We start from the raw sequence: 25,613 nt of genomic DNA, 5'->3' as shown, positions 1-25,613 counted from the left end.
AGAAGAAATAAATGGTTTGAGAAGAGCATACATCAAGTTTGTTTCCCCTCACTAGTAATCAAGGACAAACTGAAACAATGGTGAGTCAATTTGTTTTAACCTCATGAGTGGAATCACTCCAGTAACTACCAGTCCACAGAGTCTGTGGTGTACCTGCACCTGCAGCTGTTACTGGCTGAATTGTGAATTGCTATAGCCCTTTGGGAAAATAAGTTGGCTGTTTGTATCAAACCATAAAAATGGTGAACTTCTGAGAGTCTCTCGTGAAGAAATAAACCCATAGTCGGAAAAAGCTGCATATTTATCTCAGCCTTGTTTACAAATGAGAAAATTTGGAAATAACCCAAAGGCCCAATAATAAGAAAGCACTGAGGTAGATCGTGGTATGTCCACTTATAGAACATTAAATGGTAGTTAAAACTCTTACAAAAAGTCTGAAAATAGGAAAACTCTTAAAATGTTTGGCCCCAGAAGCAAGACATAGATGTGGTATTTATAATATAAACACATCCATTGATAAGGATGTAATTTGCCTGATCCTGAGGGGATGTGTGAATTCACATCTTTTGGCTCTGAAACCACTATTTACCCCACTGCGTGTTCCCTGCTCTGGAGACAAAAGGGCTGCGTCAAGCCTATGGGTTGGCCAGGCAGGATGGAAGCCGCTGCTTTTCTGAGCTGAGTCCTCCCTGGCAGGATGTATGGGAAATGAAACTTTCGTCACCCAGAGACCTCTAACAACTAGGATTTTTCTAAAAGTTCCTCCTCTTCCACTTGGCACAAATGATCAAATGGACAAAGAGAGGACCAGGACAAGACCTGTGGGCCAGGTGGTATGGACATACCTGTGTCTTAGCTCTCTGCTACACACCGGTGTTTGTATGTAAATACTTTAAATATTTCCCCCATTTTCAGTTGTTTCTTAATGAATTGCATTAAGGTACAGCACCAATCCCTGAAGCACACCTTCTTTCTAAAGCAGCTTTGCCTGAGGTGAAAGGAAAGCCCCCAGGTGCTCTCTAGAGCCGTGTGCCTGGTGTTAAAGAACATGGAGAAGGCTTAGTGGGGATTCGCTTTACAAAAGGAAGCGTATTGTAGAAAATCCTGAGATGTGAAAACCTGAGCCTGCCGTTCTGTTTCGGGCATCACCCATGCCCAAAACATGCTAGAAATTTCTGTGTAGTACAGTTCACACGACAGTAATAATCCCTTGCATTGTATAGAGTGTGTGGCTCACTAAACACAGGGACATCATGTTTTCATTTTTTTGTTTTAATCTTCACAACACAGGAAAGTAGGACAGTACTGGGATTATTGTCCATATTTCATAGCTGGAGCAGCTAAGGTTTGGAAAAGTTAAGGCTCTTAACCGAAAAGGTTTTTGACAGCCATGATCTCAGGAGGTACCTGGACAAGAATTCTCTTAGATGCTATGCTCTTACTTGTGTTTCTCGCCATTCATTCATTCATTCATTCATTCATTCATATGTCACTGTCAGCATGTGTCATATTCAGTATGTGTCTCTTCTGCTCCTCCTGTGTGCCTTGCATTCTGCTCTGATGAGGCTGAATGAATTCTGCCCTGGAGGATCTCAAAGTCTCCCAAGGAAGACAGGCTTTGATCAGTAATGCTGTGTGATGACCCAGAGAGGAAAAGCATGGGGTCTAGGGATACTTAACAAGGGATGCTGACCTCATCCGAATAGGAGTCAGGAAAGATTTAACTGTGAGTGTGTGGTGTCTGAGCTGAGGCTTCCAAATGCCAGGTGGGCAGATGAGTGGAGAGGGCAGAGAAGAGGGCTTCAGACAGATGCCTAAGGGTGGCCAGCTTTTAACAGGTGGAGGGAGAACCAGGAAGGAGAGTGAGGATGGGAGACTACAGTGGTCGGAGTATCAGAAAGCATGCCATTTGTAAAGCTGAGGAAAGGGGACTTCAGAGCAGAGGACCCAGAAGCTAGTGTCAAATGCAATAGAGTCTCCCCTATAATGTGAACAATGATTTGAAACAAACAACTGTGTAATAAACACACAAGGCTGAAGGAATGAGACAACGTACGACAAGACACGTCAGCAGATTTTTGTCAGACAGACAGTGGGGAGAGTTGGTGGATTGGAGAAAGCTGAGCTGTGAGCACATGTGGTTGGAGAAGTGAGAACACAGTGAGAAGCGGAGTCCAGGTAACTTCTGGAAGGGATGGGGAGAGAGAGCAGGGACCGTGAAGGCGAGAGGAGGCGCAGCTGGGAAGTGAGACAGCCGTGTGATAGAGAGGCGTGTGATAGAGAGGCGTGTGATAGAGAGGCGTGTGATAGAGAGCCGTGTGATAGAGAGCCGTGTGATAGAGAGCCGTGTGATAGAGAGCCGTGTGATAGAGAGCCGTGTGATAGAGAGCCGTGTGATAGAGAGCCGTGTGATAGAGAGCCGTGTGATAGAGAGCCGTGTGATAGAGAGGCGTGTGATAGAGAGCCGTGTGATAGAGAGGCGTGTGATAGAGAGTCAGTCTCCCAGCTATCCTGCCTCACACACAGACAGGGGACCTGAGGCATATTCCTTAGGTAGAAGGACCAGAGAGGCTTCACACTCAGGACAACAGGCAGAAGGCACCGTGGGGACAGGGGAGAGTCACACACAGAAAACAGGAAATAAGTGTAAGCTAAATGCAGAAAGTGACATTTCTGGACCCTGTTTTTGACAGCCAAACATATGTCTTCTGTCCAAGGCAGGAGATTATTAGAAAAATAAATTATATGAGGGAATGAAAAGCCCCTATAGATAGTGCCTGCGGGGGATTAGCCACAAAATACAAGAGTCTCCATCCTGCAGTGACAGGCAGCAGCTGGAGGGGCGCTGCTTGTTCTCATCCCTAAATATGAAGAGGCCAGAGGATTATCAGGCATCCAAGCAAATCTCCCAGCAAGTGAGAAAAAGACTAAGCAAACAGGAGAAAATGAAAGAATGAGAAGGAAAGAAATGGTGGGGCCAGCTCCAAGGATGGGACCTTCAAAGGCAAAGAAGCATCGATCCATCAAGACAGTGGGGGAAAATCTCACTGCTCTATAAAACAGGAGCACACAGTCAGTGGGGGATAAACCAGAGAGTATGGAAGGGCCCCGGGACATTAAAAATAAAAACATTAAAATAAAATCTCCATTAATGGAGTGGATATGGGCTGGAGATAAACACTAGATAAGACAACTGAAGACTGAATGCATCAGGTCCCCAAGCTGATAGAGAACAGACAAGTGTGTCCTGTCACTGAGGGCCATGGCTTACTGATCGCAAGTGGCCAGCCCAGTTAAGTTTTCAAAAACCACTCATCTTCCCAAGAGCCCTCAAAGGGGAAGGCCGGAGTCTTCTGAGAGCTTCCCACAGTCCCACACTTGACGTGGACAACACTGAAGATTGCCAGAGCTGCTGTGCAAGGTGAACTGTCCATGGGATTTTGAGAAGGCCAGTATGAGGGTCACTCTATGCCCAGGTAGACCAAGAGAGCACAGAAGAATGGTTAGAAAGAGCAAGGGGGCACCGACTCCAGGAAAGAAGCTCCTGGAGTGTGGAATAAGGGTAGAGAGGGAGGCTTGGGAGAGAGAGGATCTGTAGCCATTGGGCTCTGAGGTGTTGAGAAGGTCCTTATCCCCATCACCCTGGAAGGACTAAATGAGTCACATAGATGCTACCTGACGGACAGTAGGCATCATATTGTGTTTTTCCATATGTATCTTTAGTCTGAATCCCAGCACAGAAGCTCAATGAGAAAGCCTGAGGACTGAGCAAACTTTGGGGGAACCTTAGCCCTAGGCCCAGTCCTGTGCTTTCAGCCACCCTGCTTGTAGTTGACCTCAAAAGGCTGTTCAGAGAGAAGACATATTTACCATAGCCAGCACTCAATTTACCTAAAATACAGCTCCCTCCAGCCTCCAGCTTGAACTGGAGGAAGTCTGCCCCGACCCTGTTCCTGGCCTCCATCAGCTGGCTGACCTGTCCAGCCTCCTTTTATCTGCACTAGAAACACAGGAACACAGATGGGAGGTGTGAGAAACCAAAGATTCTAGCCCCGCTTTGGCTCTCACAGAATCTAGAGAAGTGTCCCCTGAGTAAGTCTGAGAAGGAAGTTGTCATTGATGATTGTCCCCAGACTGTGAGCAAACCAGAGGTTGTCAAACCTTCAGGTGACCAGGGCACTATCCACCATGGCCTGAGCACTCTAAGGCTCCTGCACTTAAGTACCTGGGGATGCTGGCCAGTGCCAGAAAGGCGGAGTGACAGAGGCCTTGCAGCCACTCACACAGACAGAGGTGCTCCCTCTCTGGGATCCATATGAAGGATATCAGCAGGAAGAATCTGCCCTTTGAAGGATTTGGTCCATTTTCCCCCTATACTCTGTTACACCCCTTAGAAGCCTCAATACCCACAAACCCATCCTGCTTCCTAATTACCCCCCAGTTTAAATAAACAGTGAGCAGGCCACAGCTGTCTTGTGGCTTTCCCTGGGTGCACATTGCCTTGGTCACTGGGGCCTACACCCTGCCTGTAGTGATAGAACAGGCCCAGTCAAAAAATATATATCTCATCCCTTGTCATGAACATCACCAAGGCATTCATGGAGGACAGGACCAGGGCATGGGTGGGGGGTAGGGGCAGGAACTAGCCAGTAGTAAGAGATTCCATGAGAAATGCCCAGTCAATTAGACTCTTGAAAGTCATCTTTCACAGGAAGAGGAAGTTGTGTCTATGAAATATCTGTGGGTGCCTGGGAGGTCAGAGCTGTAAGGAAGAGGGAACTGAGCAGCCATAGTGTGGGCCTGTCCTAGTATGATGTGTGTCCCGCAGGTGGAAGAAACATGATCTCCCATGGACTCAGTTGTGTCTTAAAAATATAAGCCATTTCTTTGTGAAGACAGTGAGGGAGCGTTAATTGCTGCTTTCCCAGGCCCACAGCCAGGCTCATTCTTACCCTGGTGTCATAAAGCACACACACCTGCACACACAGTGTCTTCCCCCCCCACACCCCCGATGAAGGTCAGCCAACAGTCAGCTACAAAGCACGGTCCATGGCCCCCTGTCCACAGTTACTGATACTGGAGTGTGTTTGTGTCAGGAGCTTTACACTTACTCTCATTTTCAGACCAGGAAAACATAAGTGTGGAACAGGAAAGTGACCCCCTCAAGGTTACATGTGTGTGGCACTATGGAATTAGAAGCCTGGGGTCTTGCTCTTTTAAAGCCCATGCATGATCTTTCCATTGTATCACATAGATTCTGGCGTGGCACATACACGTGTCTTTTCTTTATGAAATTCATTTACCTCTCATGGCTGAGACCTTTGTAGCAAGCCCATCTGAATGCTGGGTATGCTGTATCCTCTTTACCCTGTAACTGCCTCGAAGATATGTGAGTGAGAAAACCAGAATTCAGAGCTGCTAGTGAGAGTCAGAGCTGGAATTCCAGTCAGAGGTCATCTTACAGCATAGGTCATACTCAGCTATGAACTAGAGAGCTCTATCTGTGTGAGCAGTCAAATCGTGCTAGAAGTAGGCTCCTGGCTGAGCAGCCTGAGAAAGTCCAGAGGCTCAGCAAAGAGAATGAGGACTCCCACTGACCACTGGGTGCTTTGGGCAAGTGGAAAGAACCAAGCAAGGGGTTAAAGGAAGGCTGGCCCACCATGGGTGGTAGCAGAATACTCAAGGCTGCTTCACCCAGGCATACAGAGCTCGAGATGTCCAGACTTTTTCTCTTGATACACAGGAGCCATGACATGCAGAATGTGAGCCTCTCACTGGGCCAGGAACAAGGCAGCCTTCCTCTGTAGGCAAGACCAGTGTTTAAACTACAACCCAGGACAAAGGCAGCTTAAAGGCCTGCCACTGTCAGTGAGTCAGAAGTGACTGGAAGGTTCTATGCACTTTCCACAGCAGCAGCTATTTCTCAGTTCCTGGCAAGATACGTAGCTATTGTGTTTGCCATGGGGTGGTGTCTGCCTTGAGGCAGAGAGCATGAGCTGTCTAGGTGGTTGGGACAGCTATAAAATATTGAACATGAACATATAACCACATTACCATGATCTCTAATAAGATTTGGTGTCGAGCAGCAGTCCAACTTGGCCTCTGGCCCGTAGATATAGACCCAAGTTATTAGACTGAGTGTTATCTAGTAGATAAATAAGAAAGAAAGATTGTTCAAATCACTGTGTGACTGACCAACACATATTATGATTATTGTAAAGAAAAATCCACCAGAGGCAGAGAATTTATCCATCTTGTTAATCAATTTTTTGTGCTATGTCCTGATAGAAACAATTCAAGTCCATAATTCATGGAAACCATGTTGACAGCTCCTACTGAAATAGGGGATGGAGGCCCCACAAAATTTGATTAGCACATGCCCTCCCATGACATGCTTAGCCACTGCTGTTTTGAGCGGAGAACGCAGGACCAGGTCTAGCTGGATATAATGCGTCCAGTGGAAGGGGATGACAGTGAAGTCACAGGCTCGGGAAAAGTTGGCAGAATGAAAATTTAAAGTCAAAAAGAAGTTAATAAGGAAGCAAGAGGAGGCCCCAGAGCTGGAGCCCGGCCTTAAAACCGGAGGCCAAGCACACCCGAAGACTTCAGCTGTCATTGTGTTTGTCGCTTGCAGTTCACCAAGGGTGGCCTTGGGACAAAGCAAAGCGTCAGTCGTAAGGTGGCATAGATGAGTGGCGATGGACCCCTTCCTTTGCAGGAATTTGTTGTCCACTCAGATGTGAGCTTGTAAATGACCGCACGATAGACGCCGTAAGACGAGGGAGAATGGTCTAAATTGCCATTAGGAGAAGAGGCGAGCTCAGTCTCGCTAGGAGAAATCCGAAAGCTTCATGGAGGGGGCATGATATAAATTAGGTCTGGGGTCTGGAGGAATGGCTCAGTGGTCAAGAGCACTTCCTGCTCTTCCAGAGGACCCAGGTTCAGTTCCCAGCACCCACTCAAGGCGGCTCACAACTGCTATAGCCCCAGCTCCATAGGATCTGACACCCAAGGGTCTTCTGGCTTTGAGAACACCCACACAAATGAAGCTACATGACATAAACTCACACAGACACATACACACGTAAGTAAAAAATAAAATAAATCATTGAAAAGAAATAAATTGGGTCTGAAGGAAGAGGAGGGCAAAGAGGGGATTAATGGGGAATTTTATCAGCATTGGCTGCCCCAGGGAAGCTGAGAAGGGTGAGTGGACTCAAGAGGCAAGATTATGGGGAGGAACTAGACTATAGCGTGAGAAGGGTGACCTTTGAGGCAAAGAGATGTGTTTGGGTTCCGTTTTGTTTGGGGACTAGGGATTGAACCCGGGCCTCAGGCATGCTAAACACTCACTCTATAGCAGAGCTAGACCCCAAAGAATGCCATGTGAAAGGGCAGTAAAAACACCTTCCTTGTGTTTCCTAAAGTGTAGCTCTCAAGATTCTGTGAGATGGCACAGGCTGTTTCAGAAATCACAGGTTTACTCAAGTGAGCTGATAGAGCTGTAATTAGGGATGGCGAGTCATTGTTTCATAGTGATATTAAATATTCTGTTTTAAATAAATTTGCTTCAGAAACTCAACAATTCAAAGAAATGCTAAGTGAACAATAGAACAGATGGTATGTGATTGTGACACCCAAACAAGTCACCGTGGGGGACCCTGCTCCAGACCTCATGGCCTTTCGGAAGCCTTGGGACCAGGCAGGTAGCAGGAAGCTAGGAAGCTTCAGAGTGCACATGGTTGACCACAGGGGTCTGGACCTCCCCTAAATGCGAGCAGATTGCTATCACATTACTGCTTCTAGTTTTAAAACAAAAACCAGCGTTAAGATTTTCTCCAGAAATCTCCTTGTTGAAAAATCCTGGCATCTAATTCAAGTTTTCAAAAACACTACACAAACAAATGTGTCCAGAGGGGTCCCATTGGTGAAGCCTGCTCCAGATGGTGAGAAAGAGACGCCATCCCAGACTGACAGCTCTGCCTGCCATAGCATGGAGGTGTGAAAGGGGAAGGCTAGGAGCAAAGACCACACAGACCACTGACGCAGGGGTCCAGACTGGAGGTAACTCAGGCTTGGACAGCTCTACTTCTGAAGTAAGGGATTTAGTCGGTTAGATTGGGGAGATTTTTGTTGTGAGTAAATGCGTCTGTGTTCTTGTGTGGGGATACAGGTGTGCGCATGAGGGGATAAGGATGTTGGTTCTCACTTTTCCTCCTTAACGGAGACAGGCTCTCCTTGCTGAAGTATGAGCCAGACTAGCTGGTCCTGGAGCTTCTTAAAATGTCCTTGCTTTTGCCTCCCAGTTCCCCAGTGGCACGCCCTGGGATTTACGGACACTTGCACAATGTGTCTGGGTGGATGTAGAGACCTGAACTCAGCTCTTCAGGCTTGGCAGCAAACACTTTTACCCTCTGAGGCATCCTTAGAGCCACCCAAAGGTGTTTTTACCCTGGGCCATGTAAGTCATCCTCGATTAGTTGTATGGATCTTCCAAAGTAATTGTCCTGACCTCAGGCAAGAGGGAGACTTGGTTTTCTGTGTGATCCATAAGCAGAAGAGAACGCCTTGGTGAGTAGCCTAGATAAATGATTGGGGAATCATTAGCATCACCCCCACCCCCGCCTCCAAGCCTGTTCCTGTTCCTTCATTGTCTGTCAGCCTGGAATAATTCCACACAAAGTGATGCTCATTAGATGGAAGTCTCTAGCCAGCAGCTGAGTCGAGCTTTTTAGAAAGCTGATTTCTTAAGTAATTTGTCCCAAAGACAGGCTTGACATGAAGTTGGCAAGATGATTAGCAGGTCACTGCGTGGGAGCACCACAAAAAAAAAAAAAAAAAAAAAAAAAAAAGACTATTCTGGATCTGGCTCTTGCTTGGCCTCCATTCTCCCCGGAGCTGCTTAGCATTTCAAAAGGCAGTCTATTCTGGAAGCTACTCACATGGTAGCCCCTGGAGGACCAGGCCCTCCTCTTTGGAACTGGGCCACAAGTTCTCTTGCATCCTTGGGTTCTTTGCGTCTTCCTGCCACTTCTGGCTTGTCTTCACCCTCCTGTGTATAAAGTGCCATCCTTGCTGTCCTCAGCGTGGGGCCTAGGCACCACCCGGGCCCCTACCTCTTTACCTTAAACCTATCACATTGAAAACTCAAGGGGTAGAGCCCAGGGTCTCTGTGTTCTAACAAGCTTTGAGATGGCTGATGTAGACAAAAGGTTGGAAATCGCTGCTCTCACATAGAAGCAGGCTGCTATTCCGAAGGACCTCTGGACCGGGCATATGTTTGGCAGTAGGTGAGTGGTCGCTGAAGAGTGACCTGACACTTGGGTATAGTGAGTAGGAGGAAGAGTGTTCCGAAGACTGCCCTGATAAGCTGGGGGAGGGGGTGGAGTAAAAGGAAAGGAGAAAGCCAGATTGCAGGCTTGTGCTCGCTCTCTGTCTCTGTCTCTGTCTGTCCCTGTCTCTGTCTCTGTCTCTGTCTCTGTCTCTCTCTCTCTCTCTCTCTCCTTTTCTCTTTCTCTCCTTCTTAGCTGCTGTGATCTAAATTGTTTTGCTCACTCCCACCCTTCCTCCCCACTTTGATGGAATGATTCCTAAAACCGTGAGCCACAATAAACAATTTCTCCGCTTATAATGGGTATTCAGTCAAAGTAAAAACAAACAAACAAACAAATACATCAGTGATCCTTGAGAACAAGAAGCAGGCTTTGGGGTTTCCTGACAGCATTAGCTTGATGAATGAATGATTAGAGAATAAGGACTCGATACTAGACAGGCTACACCTGTGAGTGCTTCCGGCCATGTGCTGAGTTTGGAATGATAGTAGGCCTTTGGTAAATGATCAAAACCCAAACTGTCTCTTGTTGGGATTTACTGGGCTGTGCATATCTCCTAGGCAGTCTGGATTCTGTACCTTTGAGATTAAAGGTAAAAAGGGTGACACAGGCAGTTGTACAGGAGACCCCCTGTGTGAAAGGGGAGTAGAATAACCCAAGTTCAATACTAGTCTGACACCGAGCTTCAGAAAGTTGGGCAAGTTCTCTGGGCCTGCATGTTCTCCCCATGTATAAAATGGGGGGGGGGGGTGAGCATGTTCTCCCCATGTATAAAATGGGGTGCTTTACTTCTTACATGTGAGGAATGCACCCACATGTCCTACATAAGGAACGATGACCCCTTACTCATAGGGACCAAGTACACCTGTGTGGGGAAATGCTATAAAAACACTACCTTCTGCACTTGGCAGTTTTGCTCCAAGCCTGCAGAGTCAGGTATGGCGACCCCAAGAAGAGGCACTGGTGAGTGTATGATGTCCTGGGCTTCTCTCAGTTGCCAGTGGTAAAAGCACACTCAGGTGACCTCAAGGAAAAGCCAGCTTGGCAGTAGAGTCATTTCCCGAAGCGCTGTGGGCTGGGGCTGAGGGCACTGAAGAGCTTCTGGGAACCGGGCATCTTGAGAACTCCTGTCTTTGTAGGCCTTGCTTGCCCTCAGTCCTGGCTTCTCTCAGCTAACAGCCTGGCATCCTGGCTTCCTCTGACTGGGTTCCTCCTTAGCCAGAGTGGCCTTTCCAAGTCCTCTCTTTCCTTTTTTCTTCTTTACTTTTCTGTTTGTTTGTTTATTTCTTGAGACAGGGTATCATGTAGCCCTCAAATTCACTGTGTACCCAAGGATGACTTGGAGCTTCTGACCCTCCTGCCTCACCTCCTAAGTACTGGGATTGGTTCCTCGCTTTATTTAGACTTTTGCTCCCACCACAAAACACCACATTCCCAATCTTTAAAGTATATTTTCAGTTTTAAATGACACAGAATACTTGCACAAAAGGGTAATGTGGTGGTGTCTCTATGCATGTACACAATGTGTAATGAGCAGATCCTTGCAATTAGTATATCTCTCACTCCAAACATTTATGATTTCTTTGACAAATGTTGAGTGCAGTCAATGTCCTTTCTACTCGTTGTTTGGAAGTATAAAATTAATTGTTGTCAACCCCAGTTACCTTGTGGTGCTAGCAAATGTTGGTGTTATTCATCCTTTCTAGTTGATCTCTTGTAGTTTGAATATGAAAAAGCAAGACCCTGATTGGTCCAAAATAGTAGCTTGAGACCCAGACTGGGGTTCAACTTGTAAATGGGCTCTCCCTGCAGGAGATGCTTGACCTAGTCCAGACAACTATAAACAGAGGAAGGGTGATGTCATGCAGCCTGCCTGCACCTGTTGCTTTGGAAGAAACTTGAATGGAGTATGGGTTGCCAGAAGCATCTGTGGGTAAAAGATCCCAGGAAGGAAAGGTCCCTCTGAGCACTGACCCCTCAGCCCTCCTCTGCATCCCTGGTATTGAGTGACACAGCCCTTATCAGTCTCGTCACCACTTGGCCTGCATCTCAGGGCCTCTTCAGCACCTGCTCTCAGTCAAAGCAGGACAGTACACATGTCCTTTTCTCTGGAAAGGTTGTGGAACCAGAGTGAGCAGTCTGCCTGTGACACCCGAGAAAGCCACTGCCAACAGACCCAGGAACAGAGGCCAGGCTCAGCCAGTGGTGGTCAGTGAGTCCAGTGGTCCAGTAGATGGTAGAGTCTGCCCTGAAATGAGCAAACTTCTTCTCCACCCACAAACCACAAACGTCAGGATGATTTTCTCAGGCTTTTCATTGACTGGTATAGTTTCCATAGAGTCAACTGGGTTTGACTCATTGGGTTTTGGATGTTAGACTTCACAAATCGCCTTGGCCATCATCTTCACTAGAATACCTCCAAAGCAAGAGCAGTTCCCCCACAAATACTTGCTAAGCAAATTAAATAAACATTGGAAATTGAAAGATAGGGCCTGAGACAGGAAGAGACTGGGCCAGGGTCACTTAAAACTCTGGTGGCAGGAGCAGGAAGGGAGCCCAAGTTTCTTGGTATATCTAGCATGTTCCTTTATACAATGGTTCATACCTTAAGTTTCAGGCTTTATATTTAACCGCCCATCCAAGATATCCCCACCAGTCATTAGTGTATCCCCTACTTGAATGTATCTAGAGACTGAAAATGTATGACCTTGTTCTAGCTACTTTCTATTGCTATGATAAGCACCAGGACCAAAAGCAACTTGGGGAGGAATGGGTTTATTGGGCTTACAGGTAACAGTCCATCATCAGCGGGGAGCCAAGGCAGGAACTCAAGACATAAACTTGGAGGCAAGAACTGAATCAGAGACCATGGAAGAACATTGCCTACTGCCTTGCTCTCCATGGCTTTCTCAGCTTTCTTTCTAATACAGTCCAGGACCATCTGCCCAGGGGTGCTACTACCCATAGGGAACTGGGCCCTCTCACATCAACCGTTAATCAAGAAAATGACCCACAGACATGCCCACAGGCCAGTGTGATGGAGGCAATTCCTCAGTTGAGGTGTGATCTTCCCAGGTGGCTCCAGTTTGTGTCAAGTTGACAAAAACTAACCAGCATGGGCCGTGCACCATTCAGCCAGTCCTTTGGCTAGCAAGCATTCAGCAAACCCCTGCTTTGTATCGAGGGTGATACTGTAGATTGAAAGGATGTGTACACATCCTGTCTTCAGTCCTCGGTATTTGGACAGACATTTGCACATAAGTAGAATGCAACCCAACCAGGAAGTAGGGCTCTGCCCTGACTCATACAAAGCCAGTTTCCCAGACTATAGATAGTCCTTACTCATTGGATAGGTCAGCCTATCAGGGCCACAGAGCAAAATCTCCTTCTCATTTCATGTAATGTATGTATTTTAAACGAAGGTCATACTGCCTGAGATCAATTCTCAATCCCTTTAAGAATTCCTTCTTTGAAATGTGGCTTCAGCTTCCCTTATCTTTCCTCCTGTTCCTTGGTGAGCATGCCCTGGCTTATCTTATCAGTCTCTTCAATGTGGCTGCCAGATGTGAACTTCTGAACTCTAAATATGATCTGAGAATGCAGTGAAGTCCAGCTGTGAGCTTCCTGTCACTGCCTTCATTCTAAGCAGCGTACAGAAGAACAGAGGCAAGGAAAGGGCTTTTCTCCAATGCTCCCCTGTCCTCTCCAGCCTGACTGCTGTGCCGTGCCTTACTCTCTGACCTTCCTCCCCTTCCACATCAGGTCCCTGCCTAGTTGCCAACACAGCAAGTGTCATTGACCATTTTGGTTTGAGTTTAACCCTCATCAGGCTCTTTGGGAAACCAGACATGGCGTCTGTCTTTAAGGAACTCATCATCTTGCTGGTGGAATTTGATTTCGCCCAAAGAAATAATGAAGGAAGAGCCAAGACATAGACATATAAAGCCGAGGGAAGACTTTTTTCCTAGGCCCCTCCTCAGAGCGTCTCTGTCATGGTTTGGTAGACTTCTGGGTTTGACTGAAAACAGGTCTCCCAACTCAAATGCCAGCGTAGGGCTGGCATCAAGCCCAGGCTGTCAGGGGTTCTGTCAAGTTTTTGTCATTGTGTTGACCTAGACGGCTGCAGACAGAAGACCTTTGGATTCAATCATCTGCAAAGAAAGCTGGAGTGCCTACTGGGACTGACACCTCACAGGCCACAGGACAGCTTTCCAGCACCTGGCGCCTGCCCAGTGCCAATCTGGAAAACACGGGAGAAAAGTTCTTTTAGGTGTTGGCATGAGTGTGCCGGAGTTGGGGCTTGAGAGAGACAACAGGTTTAATTTGCTTTGACAATGCTTTCCCCAGGGGAAAATTTACCCCAACACCCTGCCCCCTGCACACTAGGAACATGGATTGTTTGCTTTCTCGTTTTTACCAGGAGGAGTTTCTCTGTGTTTTGCATGTGTGTGTGTTTACCCTCCAATAAGCCACATCTCCTTATTTGGATTCATTAGACCAAATGAGTGTTTTGTGTTAGTTCACAAATGGAAGACATGTGTCAATTTTCTTTAAAGACCAACTCAGCCAGGTCCTGGGCCAGCTACTTTACTTGTACAATATGACCCTGTTTATTCTCTATGATAACTCACCAAAGTAGGCACTGTTCTGTTACTAACCCCACTTCACAAAGGAGGATGGAGAGGTGCCATAGGAGACAACCTGGTTCCAGAGTCCGCTGTGTTTTGGCTCAGGCCATATAGCACTTCTCAGGTCGTGATTCACTTACCAGCTTTACCTTCTTAGCGAACTTGAACAACTAACTTCAGCTCTCAGTCTCCATTTAAACTGCAAACTGATTGGCCAGGATACCTATTTTTTCAATTATTGTAAGGACTGAGTTAGACTGTGGGACTGTGTGTTTATAGGTTCATTGAACAGGATGAAATGTAAGGACTGAGTTAGACTATATGACTGTGTGTTTATAGGTTCATTGAACAGGTTGAATTGCCCCTCAGACTCTCCTCTCAACCAGGACCTAAGGTGGAATTAAATACTAAGATTTCCATCTCTTCTGTTTTGTTTCTCCTTTTGGTTGCTCGCCGTAAACTGAGCTCAGTCTTTGTCAGAAACAGACGGGATGGAACAGATGTAACATGAAGTGTAAATTTCACTAGCTAAAGTCAAGGCCGTGTCTTGAGGTCCACGTTCAATCTTGTCTACAGCATTAGCTGTCATCATCCTACAGAGCAGCCAGAAGTAGGCATTGGAAGGTTGGACCACTGCTTGGGTAATAGGCAAGCCTTCATTCCTCAGCCAAGTTCTCAACGAGTCTCAGACACCTATCTTTACAGCTTAGGGAGAGACACAGAAATGGAAAGAAAATGGGGGTAGTGAGCCCAGGCTCAGACACATCACAGGGAAACAGAGAGATGAGGATGCTGAGAGGCCCTCTTTGTCTTTGGTGAAAGGTCCAACACTATTCTCTGAGGGTCATAGGGTTCTGGCTGCTCAAACCAGGACCACAAGCAAATGTGTCCATTATGGCCATCCCTGGTGTGAGCTGGTAGAGGAGATGCCCCCTTCCCTTGCATTATCAAGGCCCTGGGAAAAGGAGGCTCCTGAGCCCCTCCCATTCTCCTCCTCTAGTCTATGGTTTCCTTGGTGGTGCCTTAGAAAAACATAGAAGGAGCAAATGCAGGCAGGACTTCCCACGTATCTGCCTTCAAAGGACTTCAGTGTCATATGGGACCATATGACTATGTTGAGGAGTTGATTCCAATAGAAGTTATCAGTAAACAGAATGGACCCTGCAGTGGAATACCCACTATCTATGTCATGAATCCCTCCCTCCCAAAACCTCCTTGTGCTGGGGGTCGGGGGGGCACCTTTGTCGTTTTTCCCTCTGAAGATGCCCCTTTGTATCTGCAGCAATATTGTGCTCAGCATCCACGGGACATTTCCACTCTCAATCCTTGTCCAGAGAAAGAGCAAAGAAACTTTTAAGCTTTACATTCCAAGATTGATGGAAGATCAAACAAATGCCTGAAGATCTCCTACCAAGGCCCACTGCTCTGATAGAAAACAAAAAGCCGAGGCAAAAAGGCCTGCATTGTCCAGCATGCCATACACTCAATTGTGAAAACCGGGTCTTCACAGGCAGTTGGACTTTTAATTCCAATTCAGGCAGATCTGAAGGTATACATTCTGCTAAACAAAAGCCTCTGGAGTGTGAGCATAAGCAGTGCAGAAGGAATGCAGAGCAGAGACTCACCACACACTGATGGGGAACATAAAACAGGTTTGCGTAGTAAAGTTCACACTTCTCAGGAGTCTGTGGTGGTCACGTCTCCCCCAGACTTTAGCACAGAGATATGCTAGGTGGTCGGTGGATCTTAACCTTTCTTTTTCTCTCTGCATTTTTAAAAAATGTGTGTAAATGTTTTGCCTGCAGGTATGCATGGGCACCATATGCATGTAGTGTCCACAGAAACTGGAAGAGGGCATCCAATCCCCTAGAACTGGGGTTACAGATGATTGTAAGCCACCATGTGGTTGCTGGGTACTGAACTCGGGTCCTCTGCAAGAGCATCAAGTTCGTTTCACTGCTGAGCTATGTCTCTAGCATCTTAAGTAGACCCCAGGTTGCTGAAATTCCTCTGTGTGGAAGAAAATCTATACACATAAACATTTTATCAAAAGCAAATATTCCCAAATGACTCCCTTCTGTTTCACAGTGCCCTCTTCAAATTATTCTGTGTCTTTTAGAATGTATACCTTCCCTAACACTAACAGACCAGGACAAATTTTTAAGCATCCAGGCTTCCATTCTGTCAGATTTAGCAACTGACACTATACTGAGTCCCAGAAAAATATGCTTTCCTCACTCAATTACTGCAAACGGTTTTTGGCAGGTAATAAACAGGTTTATGTCATGCAGACTTCATAAAATCAGAATCTACAAAGTGTAGGCTAGTCACCTGCAAGCGGGTCCTGTTGAAATGCAGCTAGTGGTTCGTGTGAGTTTGTTGAGAGGTATAGCCCATGCCTTTGCCTTGAGAAGGACTGAACTACAGCATTGTCGATCTGGGAGAGCCCCTAGTGAATTCCTTCAGCGAGAGCATCAGAAGTAGACCGGGAGCCTTGTGTGGCTTAGATTCCAGGGTAAATACCCAGATGAATAAAGTCAGTTTCTAAACTCAAAGGTTCGTAGTCAACAAAGTTGACCATATGGTGTTTCCATGGTGATGGGAACTTGGCCTGCTGAAGCTGCCAAGAAGGCTTCTCAGAGGTTGTGGCATTAGGATTAGCTCTGGAAAAGGAACAGAAGTGGAAACAAGGACATATGGGAGGGATGAGCACAGTGATGAGGAGACAGGTAGGGGAAGACCCAAGGCCATGGTCCCCAGCCATTCCAGAGCATAAGGAGATGCAGAACCAGGCCCTCTGCCTCCCTGTGCCGGGCTGCTGCACCGGGCTGCTGCACCAGGCCGCTGCACCAGGCCGCTGCACCGGGCTGCTGCACCGGGCTGCTGCACCCGGGAGCCTTTCCCTCCCATTATACAGTTAGCAGTAGCTTAAAGGAAGACTCACTTGACCTTGAACTTTATTCAAACTCTTGGGTTTTAAAACAACATTCAGAATGATATTTCTTGAGTGGTTTTTATTTAGAAATGTATTTAGGAAGACAGTACTGATTTAAACACCTAAGAACATGGACTCTCTCAGGAAAAGCCTGTGGAAAATAGAAAAATGCTCAGACCCTGGCCCACAAGCCTCTCTCTTTCACAAACCAGACAGACCGCTTAGCCCTGAAGTGAGGCCACATGTGAGAAGTGCCTCTTGCTCCCACTTCTGTATTCTCAGGTTCTGAAGGTTCTAGAAGGTTCTCTCCTTCCTTTGGCTCCTTTGCTGCCTTCACTGGTGGCCTTACCCCAAACCCCTGGCTTCTGTCATAGAATGAGTTCCGACAAGGCCCAGAGAACATGCCTCATGGTGCTGAGAACCAAAGCCAGGGCTTCTGCAGGAGCAGTGTGTGCTCCAGCCCCGAGGAAACCCTTTCTGTGCCTCCTACTCCTCTTCTGGGTTGCCAGGCTACCATCCAAGCCCTCTGTCCCAGCACTCGCCATTGTATCCTGAGCACTCTGCTGCATTTGGGCTCTGATACCCTCTCCATGCAACTGATTACCTCACTCACTATAATCGCTACAATTTGAAAACAGGAAACAGTCCCAGGGAGTCACCTGTACCATCACCTTCACTGTATAGACAGGAAAGTGAGGTTCAGAGAGGGGAAGATGGTGGAGCCATCTCTTCAGCCCTCAGTCTTGGATTCTTGATGGATCCTTGTGAGCTAAGAAGAACTGGATCCTTAATCCTGCCTGCCCTACCAGCCGACTCCTCTCCTTTCATTCTTTCTCCACCAGCTCAGTCTGTGGGTCGATGCCCTGCCTCTGAGTCTCGGTTTCCCTTCTGTTAAGTGAGTACATAGAACTTAATGGTCTCTTAGAGTCCTTCAACCCCTGAAAGTTCTAGAATTCTCTGCCCTTTCCTGGTTCCTCTGCTGCCTTGGTGGTTACTCCAGACCCCTGGCTTCTGCTATGGAATGAATTTCTGCAGGGCCTAAAGAATGTGGCATCATGGACAGAGTATAAGCTTGAAGTCCTAAAGCATGTACTCAAATCCTGCCTCTGTGACTATTCCCCGTGGCCTTCAGCAAATTGTTTTATCTCTCTTGGTTGTTTTTTCTTTCTGATGAAATGGAAACTCTGTGTGTGTGTGTGTGTGTGTGTGTGTGTGTGTGTGTGTGTGTATGCCAGATTTGGTAACAGTGACATAAGACAGATTTGTGGGACTACGTGGTCCGAGCAGATGTTCTGAGCACAGTTGTTTCTGCCTTGTCCTGCACCCAGCATTATTGACAAGTGACTATTCTCAATGGACCATTTTTGTAGATATTCTGTTTACTAATTAGAGCAACAAACTGCTTAATATTTTATTAAAGTCTTTCTGAAATCAATTGTGCTTCCTTGACATGTCACACAAAGTATTTGTCAGAGGTCCTTAGGAGAGTCAGAGGAAGAAACAGTCCACTCAAAAGTGGGCTGGGTGGCTGAGTGAGGGGAGGAGGGAAAGGTCTATGCCTTTTGACAGAGCACTGATTTCTCATGCAGCCAGTGGAGGGTTTTTAATACCAGAATAATAGCATCAAGTTCACATCACAGAGATCCATCAGGCTATCAGGTGAAGACACTGGAGAACAGAGAATGTTAAAAAGAGCCGGGCAGTGAGGGCACATGCCTTTAATCCCAGCATTCAGGAGGCAGAGCCAGGCAGATCTCTGTGAGTTCGAGGCCAGCCTGGTCTACAGAGCGAGATCCAGGACAGGCACCAGAGCTACACAGAGAAACCTTGTCTTGAAGAGAGAGACAGAGACAGAGACAGAGAGACAGAGACAGAGAGACAGAGACAGAGAGACAGAGACAGAGAGAGAGAGAATGTTAAAAGGTCACCCACAGGCTGCCATAGCAGTCCCAGCTAGAGGCAGGGTGATGGTGCAGGTGCAGAGGGGTAGTTGGATATATGGGAAGTGAAAGAGAAGGCAGGAGAAGACGCACTTATGCATGCATGGAATAGAACTAAAGATAACTACTGTTCATACGTCATACTTCCTCCAACAATGTTTAGCTGCAGTGCTAACCTGTTTATAAAGATATATCAATGATTTATAAAATTGTGGCACAGGGCTGGGGATGTGACTCAGTGGGTAGAGTGCAGGCCTACCATGCACAGAGCTCTGGGTTCCATCCTCAGCACTGCATAAAACAGGGTGTGGTTGTGCACACCTGTAGTCCCAAGGTGGAGATAGGAGGATCCAAAGTTCAAGGTTATCCTCCACTACATAGCAAGTTTAAGGTCAGCCTGGACTACTTGAGTCCCTGTCTCAGAAAAGTGTGTATGTGTGTGTATGTGTGTGTGTGTGTGTGTGTGTACACGTGTGCGTACGTGCACGCATGTGTTCAGGTGGGTCTTGGCACGCAAGAGTCTGGACCTGGGCTCTGCAGCATGAAGCTGTCTCCTCTCTCATCTCTCCCTCTCTTCTCTTCTAGAATCAGTGGATAACTGCCCCAGCAACTGCTACGGTAATGGTGACTGCATCTCAGGGACCTGCCACTGCTTCCTGGGTTTTCTGGGCCCTGACTGCGGCCGAGGTGAGCACTTACATGGGCCTAGGGGTAACTACCTCCCAGACACTATGGATGTCTGGGGTGCACTTTTCAGAGGGAGCTTCAGACTCAAGCTGACTCCTGAGGTGCCTAAGAAGGACTGCCAAGAGCCATTCCTCAGTAGCCTGTGGAAGGGAGCTGGCAGGTTGAGCCACACCCTATCAGCCACTGGTATCCAGCTGTGGATGACGTGGGATAGGCCAGGACAGGAAGCACTGTGTTCCTTGCTGGAGCAGTGAGAGTGGAGTAGGGGGGGTCCTTTGAAAAATTGATTCCGTCTTTAGAGGGACCATCAGCCCTTGTCAAGCACCTTTGATGTCCCTTCTCTCTGGCCTGTGGGTGGGAAGCACATGGAGCCACTCCACTTTTGTACAGCACAGGCGGAACCTCATCTAAGACGCCAGCAGAGGGATTTGGACATCTGGCCTCTCCTCTCAGGCATACCCTAATGCTACCTTCAGTGTAACACTGCTAAAGACAACAACTTTTGAGACAGTCTCAAGGCTACCTGAGACCTACTGTGTGCTTTTGGCCTTCATTTTTTTCCCAGGAGCATGAACAGGGAAATTTCTAGAGATCTATGGTCCTGAGAACTTGGTGTTCTCTGCAGGAAAACCAAAATGGCCTCTTGTCTCGGTTTCTCCATCTCTCTACCCAGAAGCCACTGGCTTCATATCCATTTAGGAAGTCTGTGCTGTGCCGGAAGCTAGACTTACCCCACTCACCAGGCCTGGAGCTCCCAGGCTGTTCTGTGAGAGCAAACCAACTATTAGAAAGCAGCATTGGGATCCCTGAAATAGAGGCGGCAAGTTAAGGGTGGGTATCTCAGCCAGGCAGGAGGAAGTTCCACTCAGAAAGGTATAGAGAAGAGATGGGGTTGGACCTGACTCTGAGGCTTGTGGACTTCAAGAATGGAAAGCAGAGATGATTTCCCAGGCCAAGGCTATAGCAGCCTAGAAATTCTATCCAGGGTAGAGCTCTGGGGACTCTGCTAAATAGACTTGCATAGAGACAGCCATGCTGGCAGCCTGGGAAGCATGGCGATTGCCTGCTGAGTGCTCTCAGAAAGGAAAGAAGCCAGGTGGGGCACAGCGAAGGTGTGCAGAGGGAGCTGAGTCATTCCTTCTAAGGAGAATTACCATCTCTTTCCATACACACTTCAAGTTAAGAGTCGCGTATATAACAGCCTTATTGTATCCCAGGTACGGGCGAGTACTTACACCACAATGCAGTATAATTTATCCTTATATAATGTCCTTCCTAGAGCTGATCACAAAACCTTTATGCTAAGGGGCAGAGTGGAAACGTACTTTAAAGAGCTAAATTGGGCTCTGCTCTGCTCTTCTCTTGAGGGGCTGTGATGTAAGGGGCTGGAATGGGGGCCTGAAAAACAAGGGAAGCAGAGACTTGCCAGGGTTAGTGATGTTGCAGTGGCGGGGTTGGGGGTGAGGTGACAACAGAGAGCTAACAGGAGAGTGCTGGAAGGGTGATGCAGGCAGCCAGGAGCCCCAGATACTGTCTTTTGCAGTGGTAATAAGGAACAGACGCCAGCCTCCTGTGTAAAGCTCCTGGCAGCCAGGCCGCTCCATCTGAATCTGCGGAGGCTGGAGGAACCGGCAGCACCTCTGACAGCTGCTGGCCTTGCATCACACACCTTCCCTTCCAATTCCAGAGGTGTTTCAGCCGGGATGAAGGCACACAAGGGAAGTGGATGATGGGCACACACGGGCGTTTCCGACAAAGCAGTTGAGGCTAGCGGCCAAGCTGAGGGGAGGGGGGAACGGAGACCCACAGCAAGGTGCTGGGTAGTGATTCACCCTGGCTCCCGGTGCTGTCTCTTCAGCTTCCTGTCCTGTGCTGTGCAGTGGGAATGGCCAGTACATGAAAGGCAGGTGCCTATGCCACAGTGGCTGGAAGGGTGCCGAGTGTGACGTGCCCACCAACCAATGCATCGATGTGGCCTGCAGCAGCCATGGCACCTGCATCATGGGCACCTGCATCTGCAACCCTGGCTACAAGGGCGAGAGCTGTGAGGAAGGTAAGACTCACACAGGCTTGCCTCTAAGGTGGAGGCCAGCATACAGCACGGGATAGCTTTTCACCTTTGGAAGTCAGATATACCTCTGAGTCCCGGTTCAGTCTCTTCTTCCATAAAGCGCGGCTACCTTCCTCAGGGGGCCGCTGTGAGGACTGAATTAAATAGCCCATATCAAGCACTTAGCTCAGTGGCTGACACCTAGTAATGCTCCGTAAATGTGGCTGTTATGTTAGTAGCATTATTCTGGGGATGACCAAGTTTCACCCTCTTGACTTCATCCGGAGTTTGGAAATGGATGGACTTTGCCATTTGTCAATGTAGGCACTTACCGTGATCACCTCCTGTTTCCTACCACCCAGCACCCTGGCTCCTTCCCTAGTAGGAGGGAGAGGTTCCTAAGAAGGCTAGTCTTCTCAACCCATTTAGTATTTAATGGAGACCCTTCATTTACAGCACCATTCTTAAAAGAGAGAACGTTAACGGGCCTAAAGTAGGAAGCCAGGCAGGATGGATGTCTGAAAGGCATTTCCTGTCTCAGTTACACATAGCCCTCCAGTGAGCCAGTGAGGCCTGATGTAGACCCCCGTAGCTTTGGGGGTGATAGGAGCTATTGAGAGAGGAGAGCAGCCTCCAGAGCACAGGAACCTGGTTTTCCTTACCCGGAGCTTGAAGATCTTCCGCTCTCCCTTTCTTCTAATCATGTGAGGTAGAGACCCTTCATAGGAGAGACCCCCACTAGAACTGGGCTGTTCTACCTGAGCCCTGCCCATGTCCTGTTCCCCCAGACAGAAGGACACTGGACAGTGCCCCAGAGCTGTGGGATATTTTTTCAAAGAGAAAAAAAAAAATAATAATGTTAGGAACTTTGATTTACGTTATCTATTTGAAATGAAGTGTTTTTCTTCCCGGTCTACTTTCTGAAGAGGGCCATCTGGGACTGATTTCTTTTATTATTTCTTTTTCTCTGCTGAAAACGTGCTTGCGCAGCCTCGTGTTTATAATAATGGTTTTGGGGGGTTCTACCTCCTCCTCCTCCTCCTCCTCCCTCCTCCTTGCCCTCCTCCCTGGGCTCTGTTGCTAACAGGTCCCCCCTGTTTATAAAACATCAGCTAACAAGCCTGTTCTTTTCTCCCTCTTCCTTCTTCTGAAGTTTATGGCCCCATATTTTTTAAAGCTTGAAAGGAGCCAAGGGTGGGATGCTTGAAGGGGACGAGGGGAGGGGCAGGAGAGTGCAAACTTAGATCTTCTGCAGTGAAAAGTGAGACGCTGCCTTCTAGGTCCTGAAGGGCATCTAGTGGCTTGTGTGGTCACTGAGGCATGGAATGTTTGGGGGGAAAGCCGGTGTTTGCTGGCTGGCCATGTGGGCATCGTCATTCATTAATGGGCTAAGCTTCTGCCAGGAATCTTGGCTCTGAGAAAGAGGAAAAGGGGGCTGTCTGGCATGCCTTCTAGAAAGAATCTAAACCAAGTTAGCCCACCTCCCAGACCCCTCCTCCCTCCCAGGCATGCTGGTTCTTCCTGCATTACGCACAGCTCCCAGGAGATAACCCATGTTCACGAGGCTGTCTCAGTGTGAGGGAAGAAGACAGCTTTATCTTTTCTTGGAGCTCCTGTCACCCAGAGGCCCCAAAGGGGGCAGATCCAGGCCACTCAAAGCCTCTTTGGCAGAGTATCACTGTAGCCTAGCTAACAGCCCTCAGTTGAGGCTTGGGGCTCAAGGCCAATGCCATTCAGTGAGTTCAGCAAGTCTAGCTGTAGTGCCAGGAACTACCTTGTCCCTGCCATTTGGAACTCTGTGAGCCCCCCCATGCTTCCGAGTTACCTAGAGACATGAAGACCAACTGTCTTAAAAGGAGGTGACCCCTCACCAGCTCCTCCTGGTCTTTATTCTACTGAGACGGTGGTCTTTTTTTTTTTTTTTTTTTTTTTTTTCTGGTTCCTGAGTCCCTCCGTTTGTGGAAAGACAGGTCTGTAACGTCAAGTACATTTCACTAAAATTGATACCTTCCCAGCCTGCAAGCTAACATTGAATATTTACAGGATCCACACTGAGGGCACCCTGGGGTCCTCAGAGGCAGGGTCAACCGAAAGCAGGGCCAGGCACTCACAAGATGAGAAAATACCTTCCTAGATCTCTGGGTAGGACCCACCGAGTTGTTTCCTGTCAAGTTGGAAAGCTCTCTGGACCAAGGGAATTTCCATAGTCGCCTAATGGGCTGGAATAATCCTTCCGAGGTTCCGGGATCTGAGGCCCGTCATGAGAATTTATCACTGTTGTTGTCTTTATTATTTTTAATTACCCGAACTTCAGCAGGTCATGCTTTAGCCGTTACTAAATGGTGTCTGGAGACCATGAGAGAAGAGTCATTTGCCTTCATTGGGCTTTATTAATTCCCCACATTGTCCTGTTTCTTTCCCTGTTTTGATTTGGTTTCTATTTTTAAAGCACTTCATGTGTTTATGCAAGCATATATGCACAAATGTATTTTTGAACCAGTCTGATCACAAGAGAAAATAGCAAGTAATCTAGACAGGAGAGAGAGACTGAAATGTAAATTCCTTCTGTAGTGCCTTGGAAAAATTACAGAACAGAAATAACAGATTAAGTAGAGCTACACAAAATGCTTAATACCAAAATGTATCACAGATGAGCATCTAAATGGATGACGGTTTTTGCTACTGTCACTACTCCGATTTTAACAGCCAGTTACTCCTGGCCCCCGGCCTTCTCACTCTCCAATGAGATTGTCAAGTCAAACTCCTTTTAAAACTGAGATGACTGAAGAGCCTTCTCTGAAGACTAGCCTTCAAAACAAATGTCCCAGCATGCTCTCCTTTGTAAAGTCTCCACCCCTTTGTGCCTGTGACTCTTTTATACCCAGACCAGGTTTCCCAGTCTTTAACACAAAAGTCAAATATTCTGGATTATAAATGAAATTAGTGCGTTTAAATGTCTGAATTATAGATGAGCCCATAGTTTGCACAAACCTCACTACTCAAAGTCCTGAAAGGATGGAAAAATAACCCTCTGTGACATTATGGTCCATATAGTCTCTCAGGTCCTCATTGTCACTTGGTCCTTATAGCAACCTGATAGGTAGGAATTGTTGGCCATGTCTGTTTTATAGTTAGAAAGTTCAGAACTTCCATTCAAGGAGGGATCCTGTCTTAGTTCAATAAAACAGAGAGTAGTATAGGAAGACACCCAACATCTTGATCCACATGTGTAAACACATATACCCACACACTCATGTGCATGTACCACATACATGTACACACACACACACACACACACACACACACACACACACACACTAGAGGAAAATCCTTTCTGCTAGAATTTATGTGTGTGACCTGGCATAAATTATTTACCCCTCTGAGCCTCAGTTTCCCCATCTGTGCCTCCCTCTCTTACTGCAGTTTTAGCAAACATGGTAGGCTCGGGGTGCCATGCTGATGCTTGATATATGTTTATACTCAGTTCATCTCACAAGCCAAAGAGCAGAGACTTGTAGCCGCATTTTACAGGTGAAGAAACAGCCTTGGGCAATCAGGAGCTCAGGTCCGCCATTCACGGAAGGCCTGCTCTTCACTGTACCTGCAACCTACCCGAGTGGACAGATCACTTTAACAGCATGCCCCTTCCCAGGAGCCTCACTCTGCTGTCCCAGTATTCACTGTACCATCTTCCTTCCATGTCACAGTGGACTGCATGGACCCCACCTGTTCCAGTCGGGGTGTCTGTGTGAGAGGCGAATGCCACTGCTCTGTGGGATGGGGAGGCACCAACTGCGAAACACCCAGGGCCACATGCTTGGACCAATGCTCAGGCCACGGAACCTTCCTCCCAGACACCGGACTTTGCAACTGTGACCCAAGCTGGACTGGACATGACTGTTCCATTGGTAAATACGGGGGAAAGGGTTTGGCATGGGAGGAGGGAGGGTTCCACTGTTACATGTGCCCACTCAGCCCTGGTGGGTGGTGTGGCCCTGCTCTCGGTCTCCTAACTGTGGACTCCTCATGTTGTGGTTTTTT

The 25,613-nt window shown here is 47.6% G+C and overlaps 1 protein-coding gene across 1 annotated transcript in view; it reads left to right on the top strand.

Moving 5' to 3' along the window:
- Tenm4 (teneurin transmembrane protein 4) overlaps positions 1–25,613 on the top strand; it is a 275,039-nt gene that overhangs the window by 114,915 nt on the left and 134,511 nt on the right. Inside the window, exons 8-10 of the mRNA XM_059271229.1 lie at positions 19,421–19,522; positions 21,381–21,575; positions 25,280–25,480. Of these exons, the coding sequence (XP_059127212.1) occupies positions 19,421–19,522; positions 21,381–21,575; positions 25,280–25,480 (498 nt within the window). The remainder of the gene's footprint in view (positions 1–19,420; positions 19,523–21,380; positions 21,576–25,279; positions 25,481–25,613) is intronic.

Source organism: Peromyscus eremicus, chromosome 1, assembly GCF_949786415.1.
Source record: "Peromyscus eremicus chromosome 1, PerEre_H2_v1, whole genome shotgun sequence".
Lineage (NCBI taxonomy): Eukaryota > Metazoa > Chordata > Mammalia > Rodentia > Cricetidae > Peromyscus > Peromyscus eremicus.
The sequence above is the reverse complement of the archived record's forward strand: the minus strand, read 5'-3'. Positions and strand labels throughout refer to the sequence as shown.